A 23,117-nucleotide genomic window follows, 5' to 3' on the forward strand; every position below is an offset into this window, starting at 1 on the left:
AGATCAAGTGTAGTATGGGAGCTTCCCATGTGGCACAGTGGTAAAGAATCTGCCTGACAAGCCAGGAGATGCAGGTTCGATTCCTAAGTCGGTTAGGTCCCCTGGAGGAGGAAATGACAACCCAGTCCAGTATCCTTGCCTGGAGAATTCCATGGACAGAGGAGCCTGGCAGGCTGCAGTCCAAGGGATCACAGAGGGTCGGACACGACAGAGTGACAGAGGGAGGCAGAGAGAGACACAAAGGGACAGAGGGACAGAGGACGAGGAGACAGAGGAACAGGGAGATAGAGGAGAGCAGAGAGACAGAGAGACACAGAGAGAGAGGCAGAGAGAGACACAGAGGGACAGAGAGACAGAGACCGAGAGGTGGACAGACAGACAAAGAGGGAAGAAACCCAGCTGACACAAACACAAACAGCTCCCCACTGAGGTCGGAGGGGAACGCAGGAGGGGCACGGCAAACTGAGGGGGGACAAGAGCAAAGCCGAGACCCCGCCTTCCCGAGCCTGAGGAGGAACAAACGGCAGGCGGCCGTGGAGAAGCAGTGAGGTCTGAGGAGAGAGCAGCATGCCTGACTTGGGCCTGTCAAGAGGGGGAGGAGGAAGGCCAAGGTGAGAAGCCAAACAATGAAACCAAAGTGCAAAACGCAGACGGGGGCACCCAGCCCTCTCTCTGCACCTGGGGGTCAGGGGTTCCCATGGCAGCCGGTGGCCTATCTGCCGGCTGCCACTTCTTACAGTCACTTCCCTCAACAGCCTTTGAAATAAGGTCAACATGGGTTGAAAATGGATTGTTCCAGGTGCACGGAAACGTCAGAATCGCCTTGCATAATTCAGAATAAAGAACATTCTATGTGGAACCCCAAAGAATTCTATTCATTGCTAAACTCCTGTTGGGAAGCTGGTGAACGGCCGGAAGCAAGTGCTGCTCAGTCAAGTGTGGACCACACTCCCCGGGTAAGCGGCCGCCTGGGCCGTCGGCTATTATGCTCTTGAGGACCACACACCTAAACAAGGCTCCTGAATTCCCGCCTGACGTTACCAGCAGCTCCACATTTTAAATTCCCTCTCTCATGCTGTTTGTAATCCTGCCCTTTCTGTCTGCATGCCTCTGCCTCTTTCATCTTTGTGTCATCTGAGAGCCGGCTCTTACAGAATTAACTCCTTTTTCCTCTGCGGATGTGAAGACAAAGAGGGTTGCTGCATAGCGTGGTCATATACTGAATGTGACATCGGACTCAGTATTGGAAAACAGTGAGTACTAATTCAGCACTGTCTCTGATATTTTTTTTATTATCATGCAGGCACTCATCAGTGAGAAAATCACAAACATGCACTCGCTATTTGATAAAACTGTATGCAGGTACCACTATACACTGAAGCTCCAATACGCAGGCCGCCTGAAGCAAAGAGCAGACTCATTGGAAAAGATCCTGATGCTGGGAAAGATTAAAGGTAAAAGAAGAGGGCGGCAGAGGATGAGATGGTTAGATAGCATCACTGACTCAATGGACATGAATTTGAGCAAACTCCAGGAGACAGTGAAAGACAGGGAAGCCTGGTGTGCTGCAGTCCATGGGGTCACAAAGAGTCAGACACGACTGAGCAACTGAAAAACAACCACCGCCACTATACACATATAAAACATGTTCAAAGACAAAACTTAAATGAGTGAAATGAAAAAGTGAAACAGAAATGCTAACGTGTTCTCCCCACATCCGAGGGGACTGTCTCATAAGCGGCTGTCTTGGAAACAAGTGTTCTAGAGGCCCCATCTTTAGACATAATTCCCATCTTCCTGAGACGGTGGGCACCTGGTCATCAACACTTGCTTTGAGCCTTGACTGATGGGTTCCTGGCGCCTCGGGTGAGGGGACAGACTTTGAACCCTGAGGGGCATGTGGACAGTGCTGTGCTCCAGACGGCAGCCCTGTTGACAGAGAAATGAGGCCTTAGTCTCCTGATGTCCTCCACATATACCCTGTGTTGGCTTAGAACACAGGACAGCTTTGCCCAAAAACGACTGGGCTGAAGGCAGAGCTGTCCAGACAGACAAGCTAGGAAGGTGGTGGGGTCCAGGCTGAAGCCACTACAGAGCTCCTCTCTCCGCTGGCCACCAGGCAGAATGAATTCCCTGAGCTACCGCTTCCCTGTAGGCTGAACATATTGAAATTGCAAGATAAACAGAAAGTAAACATTAATTTTAAAAAAAGAACCAAACCACCTTTGGAAAAATATATCAGTCTCTAAGTAAATTTCAGGTTAAGATCAAGGAGCTTTTGAATGTCGCTCTCATGCTAAGAAGGCCTATAAAAAAAGTATCTAACTACTCCATATTCAAAACAGACCTTAATGATTTTTCTGCTTTCTTCTCTGATTGTGAAAGTATGATGCATATTCAAAAAAAACCTACTTGAGAAACACAGAAGAGAACAAGGAAACAGAAATAACCTATAATCCACTAAACTGCACTATAGTTTGTGGCAGTTTTTAACATCTAACTTTGGGGGGAAAATGTAGAAAAAAGAGAAATTTTACTATCAGGCATGTATACAAGAGATTCCACAAGTCTAAGCGGAGCCTTAGGGTGGAGGTGCCCACAAGCCACAAATGTGAGCTGACCATTGGACAATGATAAATTACTTCCATACATGTTTAGATACAAGATAAAAACTGGCAGAAATATCAATAACCTCAGATATGCAGATGACACCACCCTTATGGCAGAAAGCAAAGAAGAACTAAAGAGCCTCTTGATGAAAGTGAAAAAGGAGAATAAAAAAGTCTGGCTTAAAACTCAACATTCAAAAAACAAAGATCATGGCATCTGGTCCCATCACCTTATGGCAAATAGATGGGGAAACAATGAAAACAGTGACAGACTTTATTTTTGGGGGCTCCAAAATCACTGCAGATGGTGACTAAAGCCATGAAATTAAAAGACATTTGCTCCTTGGAAGGAAAGTTACGACCAACCTAGATAGCATATTAAAAAGCAGAGACATTACTTTGTCAACAAAGGTCCGTCTAGTCAAGGCTATGGTTTTTCCAGTAGTCATGTATGGATGTGAGAGTTGGACTACTAAGAAAGCTGAGCACCAAAGAATTGATGCTTTTGAACTGTGGTGTTGGAGAAGACTCTTGAGAGTCCCTTGGACTCCAAGGAGATCAAACCAATCCATCCTAAAGGACACCAGTCCTGAATATTCACTGGAAGGACTGACGCTGAAGCTGAAACTCCAATACTGTGGCCACCTGATGTGAAGAACTGACTCACTGGAAAAGATCCTAATGCTGGGAAAGATTGAAGACTGGCAAAGGAGAAGGGGATGACAGAGGATGAGATGGTTGGATGGCATCATCAACTTAATGGACATGAGTCTGAGTAAACTCCAAAAGTTGGTGATGGACAGGAAAGCCTGGCATGCTGTAGTGCATGGGGTCACAATGCACTGAGTGACTGAACTGAAAACATATAATCAATGAAAATGAAACTCATTTACAAGACCTCAGATTATTCCTTTTGCCACTTTGAGAAAGATGGTTAACAGAGAATATTTAATATTTGAGAAAACAGATATCACATCTTCTATATACAATAGAATATTACTCAGTCATTAAAAGGAATGAAATTTGGCCATTTGCAACATGTATGGATCATGCCAGTGGGAAGCTGGGTTGGTATTATGCTTAGTGAAATAGGTCAGATGGAAAAAGATAAATTCTGTATGCTTTCACTTTTATGTGGAATCTAAAAAATAAACAAATGAACAAATATAACCCCCAAATAATAATGATTGAGAAAACAGAAATTCAAGCAAGGTTCAGCTGTAAGTGAAAATAAGTGAAGCCAAAATATCATGCTTAATTACTATAAATACCTCTGGAAACAATAACCTAAGGAGTAAGAAGAAGTGGAAAAGACTCGTTAAGAGTAGATTTTTTCCTTTTCTATTTCATCTCACTAAGATTTTATGGCAAGACAAACGGATTTCTGGAGCATTGCATCTTCTTAGGCTGCCGTGAATTTTTGAATTGAATAGTTGAAAATAACATTTTAAGATACAATAGCTGTTTATCTATCCACTCTTGCATTCTTAATTGTATTGAATATTTACCCCATGCCAAACAGCATGCCAGCCATTTGGAACACAAAGCAAGCTTGGCCTGGAACCCATTCATTCTCAAGGAGCTCACAGTCCAAGAGAATAAAACAGAAGTCAATGCAACAGATTGCTATAAGTGAGTCCCACTGTGGGAACCAAGAAGGAAGCAAGAGGAGGCCAGAGAGGCTCTGGGGAGAAGGGGTACTGTGCTGAGTCTGGGGGTGAGTGTGTACCCAGGGGCTGGCACGGGGAGGGCTTCCCAAAAGTGCGGCTGGGGGAGAACTGGGGAACTGAGAGCAAGGCTCGTCTGGAGCACTGAGCTCCCAGTGAGGATGCGGATCACAGTGACAAGGTGGACAGTAGGCTGAAGTCCCCTCATGGGGAGCCCTGGGGGCCTGGGTGGGGATTGTGGGATTTATGCCAGACGCAAAAGAGCCTAGAGGGATTGTAAGCAGAGCAGTAACAAAGTCACTCTGGCTGCTGAGGCTGAGTGTGCTGAACAGGGGTGGTGAGGGACAGCAGGAGGGAGGTCAGATGCTTTAATGAGCAGCAGCAGTGGGAACAGAGGGGAAATCCCAGAGGCGGTGGGTCTGTGAAATGACCATGACCCTGTAACCGACGGCAGCCACCCTCCTGGTTCCCCGGCTGGAGGGAAGGGGGAGGCGGGACACCTCTGAAACAGGTGGGGAAAAAATCCACAAATCCCATCTCCTTTGTAGAACAAGAAGCAGCAACATACATGTACCTAACTTAGAACTCAGATTTTTTTGTCATCAGTTCATTTTCTTCTTGAGAACAGGTGTATTTGCCAGAGGTTTGTTGTTTCTCTGCCTTTCACTGATAGAGAAATAATAAGCTAGATTCTCCCCCAGCTTCCAAGTCACCCCCCATCATAAGGTTGGATGTAAAGGAAAGAATATCACCTGCTTCTTATCCATGAATTTTCATTCAGTGCTGTGTTACTAAAAGGGAATTTTCCAAATAAATATAATAACTGTGAAATGTTTATTTTTCAAATGCAAGATTGTATGTTTGTGTATGTGTATATAAGCACACATATGTATGTGTATATATCCCTGGAGAAGGAAATCGCACCCTACTCCAGTACTCTTGCCTGGAAAACCCCATGGACGGAGGAGCCTGGCAGGCTGCAGTCCGTGGAGTCACGAACAGTCGCACAGGACTGAGCAACTTCACTTTCACTCCTCACTTTCATGGATTGGAGAAGGAAATGGCAACCCACTCCTGTGTTCTTGCCTGGAGAATCCCAGGGATGGGGAAGCCTGGTGGGCTGCTGTCTATGGGATCACACAGAGTCAGACACGACTGAAGTGACTTAGCAGCAGCAGCAGTATTGTTGCCTGAAAAATCCCATGGACAGAGGAGCCTGGCAGGCTACCGTCCATGGGGGTGCAAACAGTTGGACACAACTGAGAACGCATGTTAGTTTCACATGTGTTACATGAAATAAAGAATTTATGGGTGTAATTTACAAATAATGATTTTACTATTGACCTAGTTACAATTATACTTGATTGAATAAATATCCCGAGCATATAAAATAACATAATTGAGATAATTTTAGGTGCATCATATATTTGGCAGCCTTAACACTGATAGCAAATAAAACCACGGTTTAAAAAATCAGGTTTTTAAAAAACCTTCTTAATGTTTTTACGAACATTCAAATTTAGAGGGAAATTCCCTTTTTTATATAACTCAGATTATCAAAAGACAAATGATTCGTTTACTATATACTAGACCCCTATTTAATATTTGCTCACTTTTTGTTCTGTACTGTGAGATCCCTTTGGGCTGCTGACAGCGTCAGTTATTTCATAATTTCTGACTTCTTTGACTTTCTTGATAGAGAGAGGGACATTGAACTCACCCCAGTTTGTCTCAGTACCTGAGTCTCCATGTCTCAGCAAAGATGTTGTCATTTAGGTCTGTCTCCAAAATCATGACTGTTTAGACTGTTTAGACTGTGGTGGTTTAGACTGTGGTGTCTCTGAAATCATGACTGTGGTGGTTTAGTCACCGAGTCGTGTCCAACTCCTGCAACCCTATAGACTGTAGCTGGCCAGGCTCCTCCATTCATGGGATTCTCCAGGCAAGAGTACTGGACTGGGTTGCCATTTCCTTCTCCAGGGAATTCTTCCTGACTCAGGGATCGATCCAGGTCTCCTGCACTGCAGGCAGATTCTTTACCGACTGAGCCACCAGGGAGGCCCTAAAATCATGACTGGCCGGATCCAAATCTCGCAGTGATACTGATGATAAAGTATGTCCTCGGTAGGGTGCAGTCCATGGGGTTGCCAAGAGTCGGACACGACTGAGCGACTTCACTTTCACTTTTCAGTTTCATGCATTGGAGAAGGAAATGGCAACCCACTCCAGTGTTCTTGCCTGGAGAATCCCAGGGACGGGGGAGCCTGGTGGGCTGCCGTCTATGGGGTCGCACAGAGTCAGACACGACTGAAGCGACTTAGCAGCAGCAGCAATAACAACTTTCTAACGGGCAATGAGCAGTTCATTCATTTCTCAGCGACTCTCCTTCTAAATCCCTGTAAGTTCAAGAGACACTACAAACAGTGCAAATAAATAACAAAGATTTTCATCGGCATCTATCACCTCGCTTTTGTAAACATCTTGCAATATTAATTGAGCAGCCACCATGATGCAAACCATATCAAGGACTAAAAACCATTTTTGTGCTTTAAAACATTGATTCTCTTAGAAAGAACTGACTATAACAGGATTGTGCAACTATCACTCATCAAGCCTAGTGGGGAGGGTGGTTCTGTGTGTGTTGGGAGGGAGAGACCAACCATGACCACTCTTCCGTGGCCCCCAGGCTGGCCTCCTGCTTTGAGGCAGCAATAATTCGCCAGCATGCCCCTGGGGGCATACCAGTTTCTAGCCTCTGTCTGCTCCTTTGTCCGCTGCTCAGGGATCACAGACCCCACTGCCTTTTCTCCTGTCTCTTCCTGTGTTTCCGCCACGACAGTTCAAACAAATGTGTGCCAGACCCCCTCAAAACTTGAAACAATCATGGAAAGAGCCCTCAGGAAGTAGGCTGGAAGATGGCCAGGCACCGCCCTGGTCCCTGGAGACAGCTGATGGATTCCAAGTAACAAACGTCCGTCCGTCACTCATTCACAAGCCTGGAGAGGTGACAGATATGACACCTGGGTGTCTACAGATTAGCAGTATTCATTCATTCGCCTATTCAGTTACTCATTCAGCAAATATTGTTTGGCACTCTAAACTGTTCCGACCTATCAAATCACTGAGGATCCATTCAGAACAAGACATGTAATCTTCCATACCTGACATTAAGCACTTTGAAAATGAGAATAATTCAGTGCAAGCACATGACTTGGTACTGAGGAGTTATGGAGGGCTTCAAAGAGAAGATGTCTAAAACGTGAAGGATGAACAGGCTTATACAGATGGAGGGCTGGTGGGGTGGAGATAAGAGAGCCCCCTGGAGCATATGCCAAGGAGAAGGTGAGAGTTCTCAGATCCACACATGGGCTGGTGCGTCATGGGGAAGCTGACTGGCCAGTCTCAGGCTGTACCATCTGACCTAATGCAGATGGCTCCAAATCACTAGATATTTGGTTGAACCATAAGAAATTGTCATTTTCTAAGTCAAAATGGTCTAATATCAGTAATTTCACATGGTTCAACCTAATTCTTCCCTCAACAATGTCCCTTGACCATTTTCCGTTCTGAATTACGTTCTCTCTAGAAAAACACCACAGGGGCATTGAGACACAAGAGAATCAGTAGGCAAGGAGTGGGTGGTGACCAGTGATGACGGCTGACACTAGACGACCTCCCACAGAGGCCACATGGAAGAAAGGCAGGGGCCATGGTGGGACATTTAACCTTGATTCTTAGGAGGATGGGGATACACAAGGACCAGACTTGCATTTTAAGATGCTCCCTGAAGACCACCTGGAGAATGGGGTAGAAAGGGCAACAACGGACACAGAAAAAATGTAAACAGTAGCTGCGAGCGTCATTCAGGGAGACCCACACTAGTGTGGTGAATGCAGGCAGGCCAGAGGACCCTACAGGGGCTGAAGTGGCAGGACTACTGATTGACGCCAAGGGGGAGAAGAGGGAAGGGCAGTGAGCGGAAGTCCTGGCTCCGCACAGGTGCTAGGTGGGACAGCCCGAGCAGCTGGGCGAGGGGGCGTTCCCTGACCGCATACGCAGCAGAGGGGCCCAGCCTGGAGGGGAAAGGATGCATGCTGTGCATGACCGTTCAGCCAGTTTGACAATTAGGACAAGGAAGATCAGAAAGTAGCAGGAGGCAAAGGGAACGAAAGTTTGTTGGCAGCTGACCATAGGAGTGCTTTATATACAGCGAACAACAAAATGCACACACCTGGAAAGTAGTTACCCATCCATCAGTTTTATAGATAAAGAAACCGAAGGTGAATGCTTACCTGAGGTTAGGCAACTGCTAAGTGATAGAGCTGCAATTTAAAGGGGTGCCTTGCAGCATCATTTACAATAGCCAGGACATGGAAGCAACCCAGATATCCATCGACAGATGAATGGATAAAAAAGATGTGGTACATATATATAATGGAACATTACTCAGTCATAAAAAGAAATGAATTTGAGTCAGTTGTAGTGAGGTAGATGAACCTAGACCCTGTTATATAGAATGAAATAAGTCAGAAAAACAAATATAGTATATTAACACATACATTGGAATCTAGAAGAACAGTACTGATGAATCTATTTGCAGACAAGGAATTGAGGTGCAGACGTAGAGAATGGATGTGCGGATACAGCAGGAGAAGGAGAGGACAGGGCACGTTGAGAGAGCAGAACGGACAGATATATACTACCATGTGTAAAATAGATAACTAGTGGGAAACCGCTAAAACACAGGAAGGTGAGGCTGGCGTTCTGTGATGACCAAGAGAGGTGGTATGGGATGGGGAGGGAGGCTCAAGAAGGAGGGAATGAATACACATAATTATGAATGATTCACGTTGTTGTATGGCAGAAACCAACACAACATCGTAAAGCACTTATCCTCCGATAAAAAATCAATAAAGGGACACCCCTCTACCTATACCCACATCTCACAACCCCAACCTACCACCCAGTCACCTAACAGAACACCTGGTGTGTGTGTGATGTTCATGGCTAAAACATGATAACTAGAGTTAAGATCAAAAGGGATGTGCAGAAACCTTCCCCAGCAGAACACGTGGGGGAGGAGGATCCCAGGCATCCCACCTGAGCCAAGTGAGCACCTGCTTTCTAAGGAGGCGAGGCCTCTTCTCAGAGGACGCCTCTGACCTGCACGCCCCCTCACCCCACACACACTACTGACGACCTTTGTCGTGGTTCCTCCCCACCGCTGGGGCTGGAAGAACCTGCTTTCCACCCATTAGAATCCACCGTGCAGAGCAGCGCTCAGCAAGGCAGCTCCTCTTAACATCTCTTAAGGGAGAAGCAGTATTTTAGCCGAAGGCATTACCCTGGCAGACAAAGGTTTAAGGCATAGCCTATTTAAAGAGTTATTTAACAATTTCCAAAATAGTAGCAAAACATTTTCCATAAAGCTAAATGAGTCCCAGGGAAGAAAGCACATATTACATTTTTGTACATGCTTCCTTAATTAGGAACAGAGCCTGGTGGCTGGGGTTTATTTTCATGAGTACACATCCATAAAATCCAGAAACATCTTGACATGCTGCAGCATCCCTAATGTTTCTCAAATCTGAATGCCTAATTGGGTTAAGAAAAAAAGGCACAAGAATTTTCACGCTGGTTTTGATTCAAGATTCAAAACAGAACCTAAGATGTGCATTTTTCTATGGTTCCAAAACATATATAAGCCAGGTCAACATCCATTACACCCACTTCAGACATTTAAAAGAACAGGAAGACAGACTGAAGCATACATTCTGAATTTAACATACCAAGGAAGATGATTCTTCTTCTTCTGAAACATGAAAACTCTCTTGTGATCTCCCTCAAACACTTTTCAACATCTTAATCTACTTACATTTTATAAAAAGAAAAAAGTGCTGGGAGATGTTTGTATGACACCTGATTCTTCTGTTACAGGGTTCAAAGAACTCCTTTTTGTGTGTGTTTTACTTTGCTAATTTATGACAGAATTGGCTAGCCTTTTTCTTTGCTTTCACTAAATTCTGTTCTAATGAAGAATCCAGATGTATCATTGAGTCTGCAATGAAGAAATCACCATCCTTACCTGTGCAGTTTCTCCTCAAGCATTTCCATGTACTTCATAGTATTCACCTTCACACTGGTTTCTGCAAAACAAAAATCCAAAATAAATGCAACTGGAGTCAAAGGTTGAACAAAACCCAGAACTGCTCAACTAAAAGCCAAAACCCAAAGGGTCACAGTCGAGGAGCTAGTGATAACATCCTATGTTTGGAAAACACTCGAAGCCATTGGAGGGGCTGTCTGGAGGGATGCACTGGAAAGGGTCTGAGGCCTCCAGGTGCCACAGGAGCTGGAGTCGTGAGAAAAGGTGTGATGCCTTTCACCACGCGCTGTCAAAGGCAGCTCTTTACATGTCTGGCGTGGATCCCCTTGTACGCTGTGCCCTGCCCATTGCCCACGTGGTGCCAAGTGCTTGGTTGCAGAGTTTGGGGAAGAGCATGAGAGAGAGAAGAACATCCCATCTCACGGATGAATCAGAGAACTTCACCAGTGGCAGCTGAACATGCAGACCCTTTCATTAAAGCTCAGATAGAAATCGGATCCAGCCAAGAAGTTGACCTTAACTGCTCAGCTCGCAAGCTGTGAGGTCAGCTTCTCCTAGAGATAAACTCAGTGAGCGCCTCATTACACCAAATGCTGAAGGAACAGATTACTCTGAAAGCTCCCCTGGTAGCCCACACAGTAAAGAATCTGCCTGCAATGCAGGAGACCCAGGTCTAACCTTGGGTGAGGAAGATCCCCTGGAGAAGGAAATGGCAACCCACTCCAGCATTCTTGTCTAGGAAGTCCCATGGATGGAGAAGCCTGGTGGGCTACAGTCCACGGGCTCACAAAGAGTCAGAACCACTGGGAAACTACCACACACACAAAGCTCAATGGCCAAAGAAGCACTTTACTAATGTAAAGGAGATATGGTACACTGGGGGAAAGCTCTGATAGACTGAGGTGCAGGGGCTGTATTGGAAACTGGAAACAGTACCTTAAAATTCCTCATCAAGACACCAAATATTTAGATGGAAATACAACAAAACTTCTGGTTTATTAGTTGCTAATAGCTAATAACTAAAACAGAAACACAAGAGTGAAATATATATTGTTTAAGTTGGCCTCTTATTTTATTGACTTGTGCTGCCCCAACCTACAACTTAAGTCAGTTCAGTTCAGTAGCTCAGTCATGTCCAACTCTTTGTGACCCCATGAACTGCAGCACACCAGGCCTCCATGTCCATCACCAACTCCCAGAGTTTACTGAAACTGACGTCCATTGAGTCAGTGATGACATCCAATCATCTCATCCTCTGTCATCCCTTTCTCCTCCCGCCTTCAATCTTTGCCAACATCACGGTCTTTTCAAATGAGTCAGCTCTTTGCATCAGGTGGCCAAAATATTGGAGTTTCAGCTTCAGCATCAGTCCTTCCAATTAATATTCAGGACTGATTTCCTTTAGGATGGACTGGTTGGATCTCCTTTCAGTCCAAGGGACTCTTAAGAGCCTTCTCCAACACCACTGTTCAAAACCATCAATTCCTTGGCGCTCAGCTTTCTTTATAGTCCAACTCTCACATCCATACATGACTACTGGAAAAACCATAGCTTTGACTAGATGAACCTTTGTTGATAAAGTAATGTCTCTGCTTTTTAATATGCTGTCTAGGTTGGTCAGAACTTTTCTTCCAAGGAGCAAGCATCTTTTAATTTCATGGCTGCAATCACCATCTACAGTGATTTTGGAGTTCCCCAAAATAAAGTCTGTCACTGTTTCTGCTGTTTCCCCATCTATTTGCCATGAAATGATGGGACTGGATGCCATGATCTTAGTCTTCTGAATGTTGAGCTTTATGCCAACTTTTTCACTCTCCTCTTTCACTTTCATCAAGAGGCTCTTTAGTTCTTCTTTGCTTTCTGCCATAAGGGTGGTTTCATCTGAGTATCTGAGGTTATTGATATTTCTCCTGGCAATCTTGATCCCAGCTTGTGCTTCATCCAGCCCACTGTTTCTCATGATGTACTCTGCATATAAGTTAAATAAGCAGAGTGACAATATACAGCCTTGACGTACTCCTTTCCCTATTTGGAACCAGTCTGTTGTCCCATGTCCAGTTCTAACTGTTGCTTCCTGACCTGCATACAGGTTTCTCAAGAGGCAGGTCAGGTGGTCTGATATTCCCAACTCTTGAAGAATTTTCCACAGTTTATTGTGATCCACAGTCACAGGCTTTGGCATAGTCAATAAAGCAGAAGTAGATGTTATTATGGAACTCTCTTGCTTTTTCTATAACCCAAATGCCAACGGATGTTGGCAATTTGATCTCTGGTTCCTCTGCCTTTTCTTAACCCAGCTTGAACATCTGGAGGTTCTCAGTTCACGTATTGCCGAAGTCTGGCTTGGAGAATTTTGAGCATTACTTTACTAGCGTGTGAGATGAGTACAATTGTGCGGTAGTTTGAGTATTCTTTGGCATTGCCTTTCTTTGGGATTGGAATAAAAACTGATCTTTTCCAGTCCTGTGCCCACTGCAGAGTTTTCCAAATTTGCTGGTATATCAAGTGCAGCACTTTCACAGCATCATCTTTTAGGATTTGAAATAGTTCAACTGGAATTCCATCACCTCCACTAGCTTTATTTGTAGTGATGCTTCCTAAGGCCCACTTGACTTCGCATTCCAGGATGTTTGGTTCTAGGCGAGTGATCACACCATTGTGATTATCTGGGTTGTGAAGATCTTTTTTGTATAGTTCTGTGTATTCCTGCCATCTCTTCTTAATATCTTCTGCTTCTGGTAGGTCCATACCATTGGTTTCACCTGAGATCTTCCCATCTTGGTTGAAGGTAACCCTGTTTTTATTTCAGGAGCGCAGGGCAAAAATCTCAGGTGGAACCAATATAAGGAGACAAGCAAGAGTCAATTTTGGATTGAAATTTACTAAGAAGGTAGAACTTAAGTGTTCTCATCAAAGAACAAAAAAGGCAAATATGTGAGGTGATGGATGTGTTAACTCGATAAGGGGAAATACTTGCACAATGTATATCAGACACCACATTGTACACTTTAAATATCTCATGTTGTCAATTATACCTCAGTAAAGCCGGAAAAAAATCAAAGCAATTGAAAAACTTTTTAAAAAGAGCTCAATTTTGGATATGATAAATTTAGGTTTATTAGATATCCAGCTGGCCTGTCAAGTATGAAGTTGGATATATGAGCCTTGGAGAAGGTCTGAACTACAGATGGACACTTGGAAGACCCTGGCAACTGAAGCAAGGAGGAGAGATGTCAGCACACTGGGAGTGAGAGTAACTTAAGAAGATCCTGATGATTCCATATAACTATGATTATACTGTGATAACACCTTTTATCCAAGGGACAAAAATTCATAGCACCTCCCTTGAGGACAAGAAAGCCATGTTCTCAAGTTCAAAATAATCCAGAGGTACACCCTATAAATGATTTTGTTACGAAATGAGACAGTAAATACTTGAGTCATCTCAGCACTTGAAGCTCTAGTTAGTGACTGGCTGGACCCACAGGAACATCTTGTCCACTTGCCCAGAGGCTGCCATCTGCAGAGGCTGTTGTGTTGATTGCCTTTGCTGGATCCTGACTCATCTCCCAGGCCAGCCTTGCTCACTCATTCCTGGGTTGACTCACCACTTTCCAGAAAGGGCCAGATTGCAGACAGGGAGTTTAGGTTTTTAACTTGCTAAAAGATGCCTGCAGACACACTGACTGGGAACAGAGACCATCTTTTCTTCTCACTCTCCCTCTTCCTCCTTCCTTTCCCCGGCATCTTAGAGCAGGGACACAGAGAACAGTAATGGTGGTGAGACAAGGTCCCAAGAACCAAAGATGATGCTGAAACAGGATGGAAAGGAGCAGGGCACTTTCGAAAGAATGATATAGTCCAAGCACATAACATAAGCCAATTAGAACCAAATGGGTCCAAAATGGCAGACAAGTCATCCTCAATCATCAAGCTAAATGACATACCCAGAGGCACCAGGACAGTTCCAAGGCACTATCAAAAGACCAAAAAGTGGGCAATGGCTCAATTCCTGGAAATCTCCACCCCTTCCCCAAAATAGTTGGAATAATCCTCTGACTCATTAGCCTATGAAATTCCTCAGCCCCTAAAGGCTAACCACATCACATCTCAGGGTCACCACACTCACCCCCTGCAATGGCCTGCGCTCTGTCTGTGGAGTGTTTTTTTCTCTGAATAAATCCACTTCTTACCTATCACGGTCTCTCACTGAATTCTTCTGTGACGAGACATAAAGAACCTGAGCTTCCTTAGATCCTGAAACCAGGTCTGTGATCTCAGAATACCGGGGTTTTGACTGGGTTTGAATCCTGCCACATGGGTTCAAGTCCCAACCTGAAGTAAATGGTTTCAGCACCAAGGGAAGCTAAGTACCAAAGGAAAAAGGAGACCAGGGGTCACCAGGCATCCTGATGGGGAAGAGACAGGAACACTTCCTCCTCCCCACATACTAAGGGAATCTGAGATCCAGAATCAGGCCAAAATATCAGAATGAAATAGTTTTATGAATCCAATTAAACAAGAACCAATTGATCATTAAACACAGAAAATCTGCAAAAACACTTATCAGAGTTCATGGCACAAATACAAATCAGTGTTACAGGAATGGAATTTGGGTCCTACTTCGTGCATGACACTAGCTTAGGTGCTGTTTAAGTATAAAAGAGACATGGCCTCGAGGGGCCCAGAGAGCAAGGTGGAGTCAGATGCTAACACTGACAACTCCCTGGAGGGCATAGCAGCATTTTCTGTAAGTCTTCATCATAACTGATGATCCAAAAATATCCCTACGAGTCTAATGAAAAAACTACCAAGCTACCAGCATATCCTTTTCAGGAGAAGACAGGAGAATGTCTAGTGGAAAAAGGTCTAACTGAGTTTCATTGCATTAGATCCTTTGTTTGTGTAATAGAAGGACAGGAGGATTTGTCATGGGAAATGAGTAACACCTGCCATGAGATTGAATGAAGCAGTGGTTCTGAAGAGCTTCAGCCCCACCACCTCAGTTAATAAGGACAGCATCTTGAGATAAGTATGATATGACTTCAGATTTGAAAATAGAAGCAAAGGGATCTCATCAGTTTAGTGTTACCCATTTTATTGACGTTTTCTAAAATAACGTAAGTAACAAGTGAGGTATGATCTCATTTTACAAAAATAAATCATCAGATTTCAAAGATCATTATTCAAGGACAAATTTAGATAAGATGAACTCTCATTAGTGAAATCTTCCAGAAGGAAGATGTGAAAGACAGAGGAGGAATTTCAGAATTCTGAGAAACTTCTGATCATCTGAAGTGCCATTCTTCTGCTTGAGTTAATGGAAGCACTTCTGTTTATTTGGGTAATTAAACCACACACGGAGATGAAGTAGTGGAGTAGCACCAGTGAAGTAGCACCAACCAAAATCCAGGGAGGGAACAACAGGAAAAAATGGATGTGCAGTTGGACTGTCTTCATAGGTAAGATGTGGCCTATGAAATCTGGCAGAATCTGTTACTGGAGGTATTACACATCTCAGATTTTACACTGAAGATGGAAATACCATCCTGAACCCCTGCTGATACCAAAGTGATCTTGACTATCACAATGGAAACCCAACATGCAAAAATATTTGATGCTAAGACGATGACATCAGTGTAGTCAGCACTGTATTGAGCACTTCCTATGTGTCAGGTCCTGTTCAAGCCTCACCTGTTCTGAGGCTTCCCTGGTGACTCGGTGGTAAAAAGTCCGCCTGCCGATGTAGGAGACCTGGGTTCAACCCCTGGTTCAGGAAGATCTCACAAGCCTCGGAGCAACTAAGCCCACGAGCCGTAACTACTGAGCCCAGGCACCTCAACTACTAAAGTCCGCTCCCTAGAGCCTGAGCTCCACGAGAGAAGCCATCACAATAAGAAGCCTGAGCACCAGAACTAGGGAGTAGCCTCCACTCACCGCAACTAGAGAAAAGCCTTCACAGCACTGAAGAGCCAGCACAGCCAAAAAATAAATAAACTTTAAAAAATAAACAAAAGGAGACTCAGCTCCTAAATAAACTTAAAAAAACAAAACAAAACAAAAAACCTTTTCTAAATGCCAAACAATAATAGTACCTACGATGTAGCCATTATTGGAGAAGGAAATTGCAACCCACTCCAGTCCTCTTGCCTGGAAAATCCCATGGACGGAGGAGCCTGGGAGGCTGCAGTCCATGGGGTCACAAAGAGTCAGACATGACTGAGCGACTTCACTTTCACTTTTCACTTTTATGCATTGGAGAAGGAAATGGCAACCCACTCCAGTGTTCTTGCCCGGAGAATCCCAGGGATGGGGTCGCACAGAGTCGGACATGACTGAAGTGACTTAGCAGCAGCAGCAGCAATTACAAAACACAGCCATCAAAAGATGTGGGGAAGAATACTGCTAATACATCAGAATAAAATACATTACCATTGTATTACCATTGTGCGTCTCATATATCACATATATACATTTAGTATATATACATGTATATGTGATATATATGCATGTGTGTACATTATATATATATATAGTATGGGCCAAGGAGTATAGACAAAGTAGTTGTTGGTGGTGGTGCAGTCGCCAAGTCATGTCCAACTTTTGCAACCCCATGGACTGGGCAACCCTCCAGGCTCCTCTGTCCATAGGATTTCTCAGGCAAGAATACTGGAGTGGGTAGCCATTCCCTTCTCCAGGGGATCATCCCAACCTGGGGTTCGAACCTAGATCTCCGTTGCAGATGGATTCTTTACCAACTGAGCCACAAGGGAAACCCTCAAAGTAGTTTGCAATGAGAAAATGATTAATGAATGATTACTTAATTTTCCAAGTCTTATATTCAGGTTGAGTCACTCCTCCCACAACGTCATGTTCATGTGGTTTTACAAGATTTTATTTGCCTCTATAGATTTTTTTTCACTGCATTTTTCTGCCATCACTGTGTGTGGTGGTCATTTACATAGAACTCTCAAGAGACAGAGCCCAAGTTAAATAGGATATAATCCTTCCTAGATCTCAGACTGGTCTATCAGTTTTCGGAACTGGAGCATCATAATATGATTCAGTTGTCTGTGAAGAAAGTAAAAGCAGTTATCTGAGCTGTGTTGGCGTGCACATCCTCTAGGGTTGGAACCAAAGAAGCACCATCACTGATTGGGCAATGGACTCACGTCTCACGAGCAGGACATCGTTCAGTTGCTGCTGTTCATTTTCTCTGATGTTGATACCAGACTTCCAGGGAGAAGAAAAGTGATCAGATGTGGGTCCTACCAAATTAACAGACGCTAACAAAGAGCAGGCCTCCCTTTGGGGTTCTATCTGACTCTCATTCTTAAATCTATCTAACACTTCTGAAATGCCCACTGCGTGCCAGGTTGTGCGTTAGGCACTGCGGCTACAGACTTGAACGTGGCACTGCCCTTAGCCTAGAGAAAACCAGGTCTGGAGTTAAAGACAGTCAGACAAACAGATAGCTAATAAAAGCAATGAGTTCAGTCCAATGATAGAAAGGTAAAGCATCTGTCACTCTGGGAGCACTGTGGAAGGAGACTCAGCCCAGCCCGAAGGGGTAAACATGACTCCGGGTGGAAGTGACTGAGTAGAGATCTTAAAGGATTTTCCACACTGGCTGAAGCCGGAGGAGGCGTGCATAATCCAAAACATTAGTTGCACATAAAATAAGATTTGTGTTTTAGAATATCAAGCATTTAATGCCATATCACTTTATCTTCCCAATAATTCTGAATTACTTTTCCCTGAGCCTACACGTAGATCACTCAGTGTAGCGCACGAGCTGGCTACGGGAGATAGGCAGGTCCGAAGGTCCGAAAGCACAGGCTCTGAGCCTCCATCACCTGTCTTGGCCACTCTCAGAAGTGAATGTAAAGATTAACTGCTTCATCCAGATTTTCTCCTCTGGGCGATGTGAGTGAAGCTATTATGGTAACTTCAAAGGCAGAGAGTGGGAAAGCCTTTTCAGAACTGGAGCATCATAATATGATTCAGTTGTCCGTGAAGAAAGTAAAAGCAGTTATTCTGAGCTGTGTTGATGTGTATGCTTCCGCCTCCACAGTCCAGCGCTGTGTGATGCCCCAGGAGAAGCCCTGTCACCCTTGAACCCCGGGCGCATCACAAGGACTTAGTCCGGATACTCATGTCAGTAGAAACTGTGCCTGCTTAGATGGGAAGAGGTCCTGGGCAGGAGGAAAGGGGAGAGAATGAGCAGGGAAGCTCCCCCAGGTTTAAAGACAGTTAACTATACAGCAAGCACTCACTCTACATAACAGATAAAGCCCCGGTTCCAATTTCACCTGCTGTGCTTGTCACCAGTTAATTGGGTATCATCTGATACAGTAATTCTCACTTTCCCCGTCCAGACTTGCTCCTACATGCAATCCCTCCGTGCCCTTGAAGCACACGGCCTAATAAATCAGCACTATTCAGTGCCAAAAAGAAAACCAAGCATGAAAAGCAAGACAGAGAAATGCAACACTGTCAGCTCCACACAGCCTCCCCACTTCAGCCACCCCACTCACATACCCCTGACAATCCAGCCCTCCCACCGCCTCCCCAGCTCTCCCTGTGGACAGAAGGGCTTGGGTTTGCTCTCTTCCTCCCTAGGGCATATCCTTGGAAGAGCTGTGGTCTGGACACCCATTGACAATATTGTGTAAGTTGCTTAAAAAGTCTATTTACTAGTTTTGCCTGGGACTGTCCATTCAAGACTATACACTCAAGTCTGATTCTTTCTCCTTTCTTCCCTCAAACATGGCACACACCCCACAGACGCCCGCAGGATTTAGTTCTCTTCATTTTTTTTCTAAAGGCAGACAAGGAATAGAATTGGGGACTTTGTTTTTAAAGTGGAACACTATATTCTTAAACAATTAGTGTTAAAAACTTTTAAGCCCAAATCCACACTTGTTCTTCTTGATTTTATTTTTTATTTTATATTGGAACATAGTTGATTTACAATATTGTGTTCGTTTCAGGTATGTAGCAAAGTGATTCAGTTATGCGTGCTAAGTCACTTCAGTTCGACTCCCTATGATCCTTATGAACTGTAGCCCTCTACGCTCCTCTGTCCATGGGATTCTCCAGGCAAGAATGCTGGAGTGGGATGCCGTGCCCTCCTCCAGGGGATCTTCCTAACCCGGGGATCAAACCCATGTCTCCTGTGGCTCCCGCATTGTAGGTGGATTCTTTACCGCTGAGCCACCAGGAAAGCCCAATTCAGTTACATATATACTCTTTCTCAGATTCTTTTCCCATTTAGGTTACAGAATATTGAGTCAAGTTCCCTGTGCTATACAGTAGGTCCTTGCTGGTTATCTATTTTATATATAGTAGTGTATGTATATGTTAATCCCAGACTCCCAATCTATCACCTTGATCTTCTTAAGCTAAGGAGAGTGAGCTCACACTAGATGCTGGTGTGGGGCTTCACTTTTGTGCATTATTGCCTTTAATTCTCACATTAACTCTCTAAATCCCTTTTGAGGGTAAGGAGACTGAGCCTGAAGAAAATTCATTTAAACGTAAATAAAAATAAAATTTCACTCGGCTTAATTCCAGAGTCTACGTTTTTTTCAAATACGCAATACTGCTGCTCATTTATTATGGAACATACCTTATGAACTTCACTGAAGGACTTCTGTATTTCACAGAAAATATTTACTTTTCCCTCTAGAGCTGAGGCTTAACATCTGTTAAAGGTTGGAAACTGGACTCTCTCCATTTGACCACAGAAGCATCCTAGGACTGAGGGTCTGTCTAAGCTATAGCCCTTGGAAAAGAGACCCCAGAATGCTGGCTGGAAAACTCAGAACATTGTCCAGGGCAAGGACTGACCCGTGTGAAGCTGATAAGATCCCCAGCTACATGGTGTATCTGTGTTGGAGGTACCCCACTGCACCGTCTTGGGAAGTAACTTGCACCCAGATTTTGGCAGTGTGGTGACAGGGAGGGGGAGGGCAAGATTTTAACATCAACTCCTGTGCTTACAGCCCCGTGGACTATCACACCCATGACCACCTCCTCGGGGAGAGGGTCTCCCTGCACAAGACCTTTCTCTTTGAAATCGAATAATCATCAATCTTCCCTGGTGGCACAGATGGCAAAGAATCCACCTACAATGCAGGAGACCCTGGGTCTGGAAGACCCCCGGGAGGTGGAAATGGCAACCCACTCCAGCAGTCTTGCCTGGAGAATGCCATGGACAGAGGAGCCTGGTGGGCTACAGTCCTTGGGGTCTCAAAGAGTGGGACACAGCTGAGTGACGAACACTTTCATCAATTTCATCAGCAACCTAGCCTCCTGCCAGCAGGTCCCAGCCCCCACCACTCTCTCAGCAGAGTCCGCCCTCCACTGAGGGGCCATCAGGCTCCTACGCCAGCGTTTCCAAACCGAGTTAAGTGAAGAGGCCCTTGCCTCCCCCGGCTGATGCTGAAGACGGAGGGCTGCAGCCACCATCGCAGCCAGGCTTCGGTCAGAGCAGGAGGACGGAGGTGACACTCAAGAGGTCAGCGGGGTGGGGGGGGGGGGAGTCCTCACAGCTCCCCAGGCCCCACCCCTGCCCCGCAGCCTCCAGGGGCAGATCGGGGCTAGTATAGACTCTCCTGCTGTCCCCTTTGCCTGGAACACCCTCCACAAACGTTTCTGCTCTCTGCCACCAAGGGTGTCCTTGCTCTCTGCCCTGAAGCCCCTCTTCAGGGCAGGAGAGAAGGAGAGAGTGGGCCATGCAGGCCATCCCTCTCTGGGGTCCTGCCATCCTTTACAACCATCCTAGAGACACCGAGGTCACTTTGGGCATGCCCAGCTCTCATGCTAGAGCTATGGATGCTTTGTCCTTTGAACCCTTAGAGCCCGGTACAATCCTGGGCTCAGAAAAGGTGCCTAGTGCCTCATGCCCCTTCCCCCAGGGGGCAATGCTGTGCTGGTCACAGGGGAAGCCACCATTAGGAAGACACATGAATATTCTCAAGGAATCGACAGCCTGATAAAATAGAAGTCAGAACAGATTCTCAGGATGCTGAGCAGCTGAGGTCATCGAACAGTGAATTACTGGAGAGTGGTGCATGCGTGCGTGCTCGTCCGTGGGGTGGAGACACAGACCCGGATGTGTGCACCCTGTGTGTGTGTGTTAGGGGTGGAAGCTCAGAGCTGGCTGAGAGCCAACTTCTTCTGTAAAAGGTTTGAGAAAATAAGGCAGCGAAAAAACCCTAGATAGAGTTTTTCCAAAGTACATGTATTAATAGAAGATGAAAAAAGAAACAAAAGTGTTAGTCGCTCAGTCATATCCCACTCCTTGCAACCCCATGGACTGTAGCTCCTCTGTCCATGGGATTCTCCCTGCAAGGATACTGGAGTGGGTTGCCATGCCCTCCTCCAGAGGATCTTCCCGACCCAGGGATCAAATCTGCATCTCCTGTGTCTCCTGCATTGGCAGGCAGATTCTTTCCCGCTGCCACCTAGGAAGCCTGACTGGAGGGTGGAGGACACACAAATGCAGCCCAGCCTGAGAAGGAGGGAGGGGGCCATGCAGGCTACCTGGAGCCGAGAAGGACAAAGCAAAAAATATGGGAGAAGAGAGGGGGCTGTGATAGGAATGAAATAAAGAGGATGATTTCAAAGGCCCCATCTTAGGCACTAATCCATCCACAAAGCCACCCATATCACAGACCATTGGCATCCTGCTCATCTCTGCTCCAGGCGCTGGCCTGCCCGGCACCCGAACAGTGCAAACCCACCCTTTCGTGTGGGCCACACAGATGTCCCCAACCTCTCACAGGCTGTGTGTGTGTGCACGTGTTAAGTCAGTTATGTCTGACTCTTTGCATCCCTATGGACTGTAGCCTGCCAGGCTCCTCTGTCCGTGGGAATCTCCAGACAAGAGTACTGGAGTGGGTTGCCATGCACTCCTCCAGGGGATCTTCCTCACCCAGGGATCTAACCCACATCTCTTATGCCTCTTGCATTGGCAGGCGGGTTCTTTACCACTAGCACCACCTGGGAAGCTCTGACAGGCTGTGACAAAGTCCAAACGTGAACTGGCTTTTTATTTCCTAAATAAAGGCCAGACAGGGACCAGCACTACACCTGAGGTGGAAAACCTGGAGTCTGGTTCCACAGGAGGTTCTGGGCGAGGAGTGTGCCTGTCCAATCAGGGCATGTCACTCACCTCCCAGGCAGGAGCACAGCCAACTCAGCCCTGGGGTTCAGTCCACCGTACCCTGCCTCTCCCCACGAGATCAGACACCTCAACAAGTCACCCCTCAGAAGACCAGATGGAGACTCTAAGTCATGGTGAAATGCAATGGTTATCCTAGTAAATCTTCGATTAATACATGCACTTTGGAAAAACTACACTTTTTTCATTGCCTTATTTTCTCAAGCCTTTTACAGAAGAAGTGGGTCTTCAGTTGGCTCTGAGGTTCCACCCTGAACGCACACACACACACGGTGCCCACATCCAGGTCCGTGCATCAATACCATGCCGCCCCACGACCAGTCCACACCTACTGGGCACTTCTTGCTTATGGACCAAATCTTGTCAGAAGCCAAACACCAAACCAACATGCCTGTCCTTTCCTTCAACGCTCAGACTATGCATGGGTGATAAAACAAATAGGTTTACAAAATTAACAGAGGAAAGATACGAATCTTTGCATACCTGTTTCATTAGGACAAACGCAAGCCAGGTGTGGAAGGACCAAGCATTACAATAATAATTAG

At 45.5% G+C, this 23,117-nt stretch overlaps 1 protein-coding gene across 3 annotated transcripts in view; it reads right to left on the reverse strand.

The window, feature by feature from the left end:
- DISC1 (DISC1 scaffold protein) overlaps nt 1-23,117 on the reverse strand; it is a 388,287-nt gene that overhangs the window by 69,590 nt on the left and 295,580 nt on the right. For all 3 annotated transcript variants that reach the window (XM_061161490.1, XM_061161488.1, XM_061161489.1), the window contains one exon: nt 10,362-10,422. In XM_061161490.1, the coding sequence (XP_061017473.1) occupies nt 10,362-10,422 (61 nt within the window). The remainder of the gene's footprint in view (nt 1-10,361; nt 10,423-23,117) is intronic.

This window comes from Dama dama, chromosome 15 (assembly GCF_033118175.1).
Source record: "Dama dama isolate Ldn47 chromosome 15, ASM3311817v1, whole genome shotgun sequence".
NCBI lineage: Eukaryota > Metazoa > Chordata > Mammalia > Artiodactyla > Cervidae > Dama > Dama dama.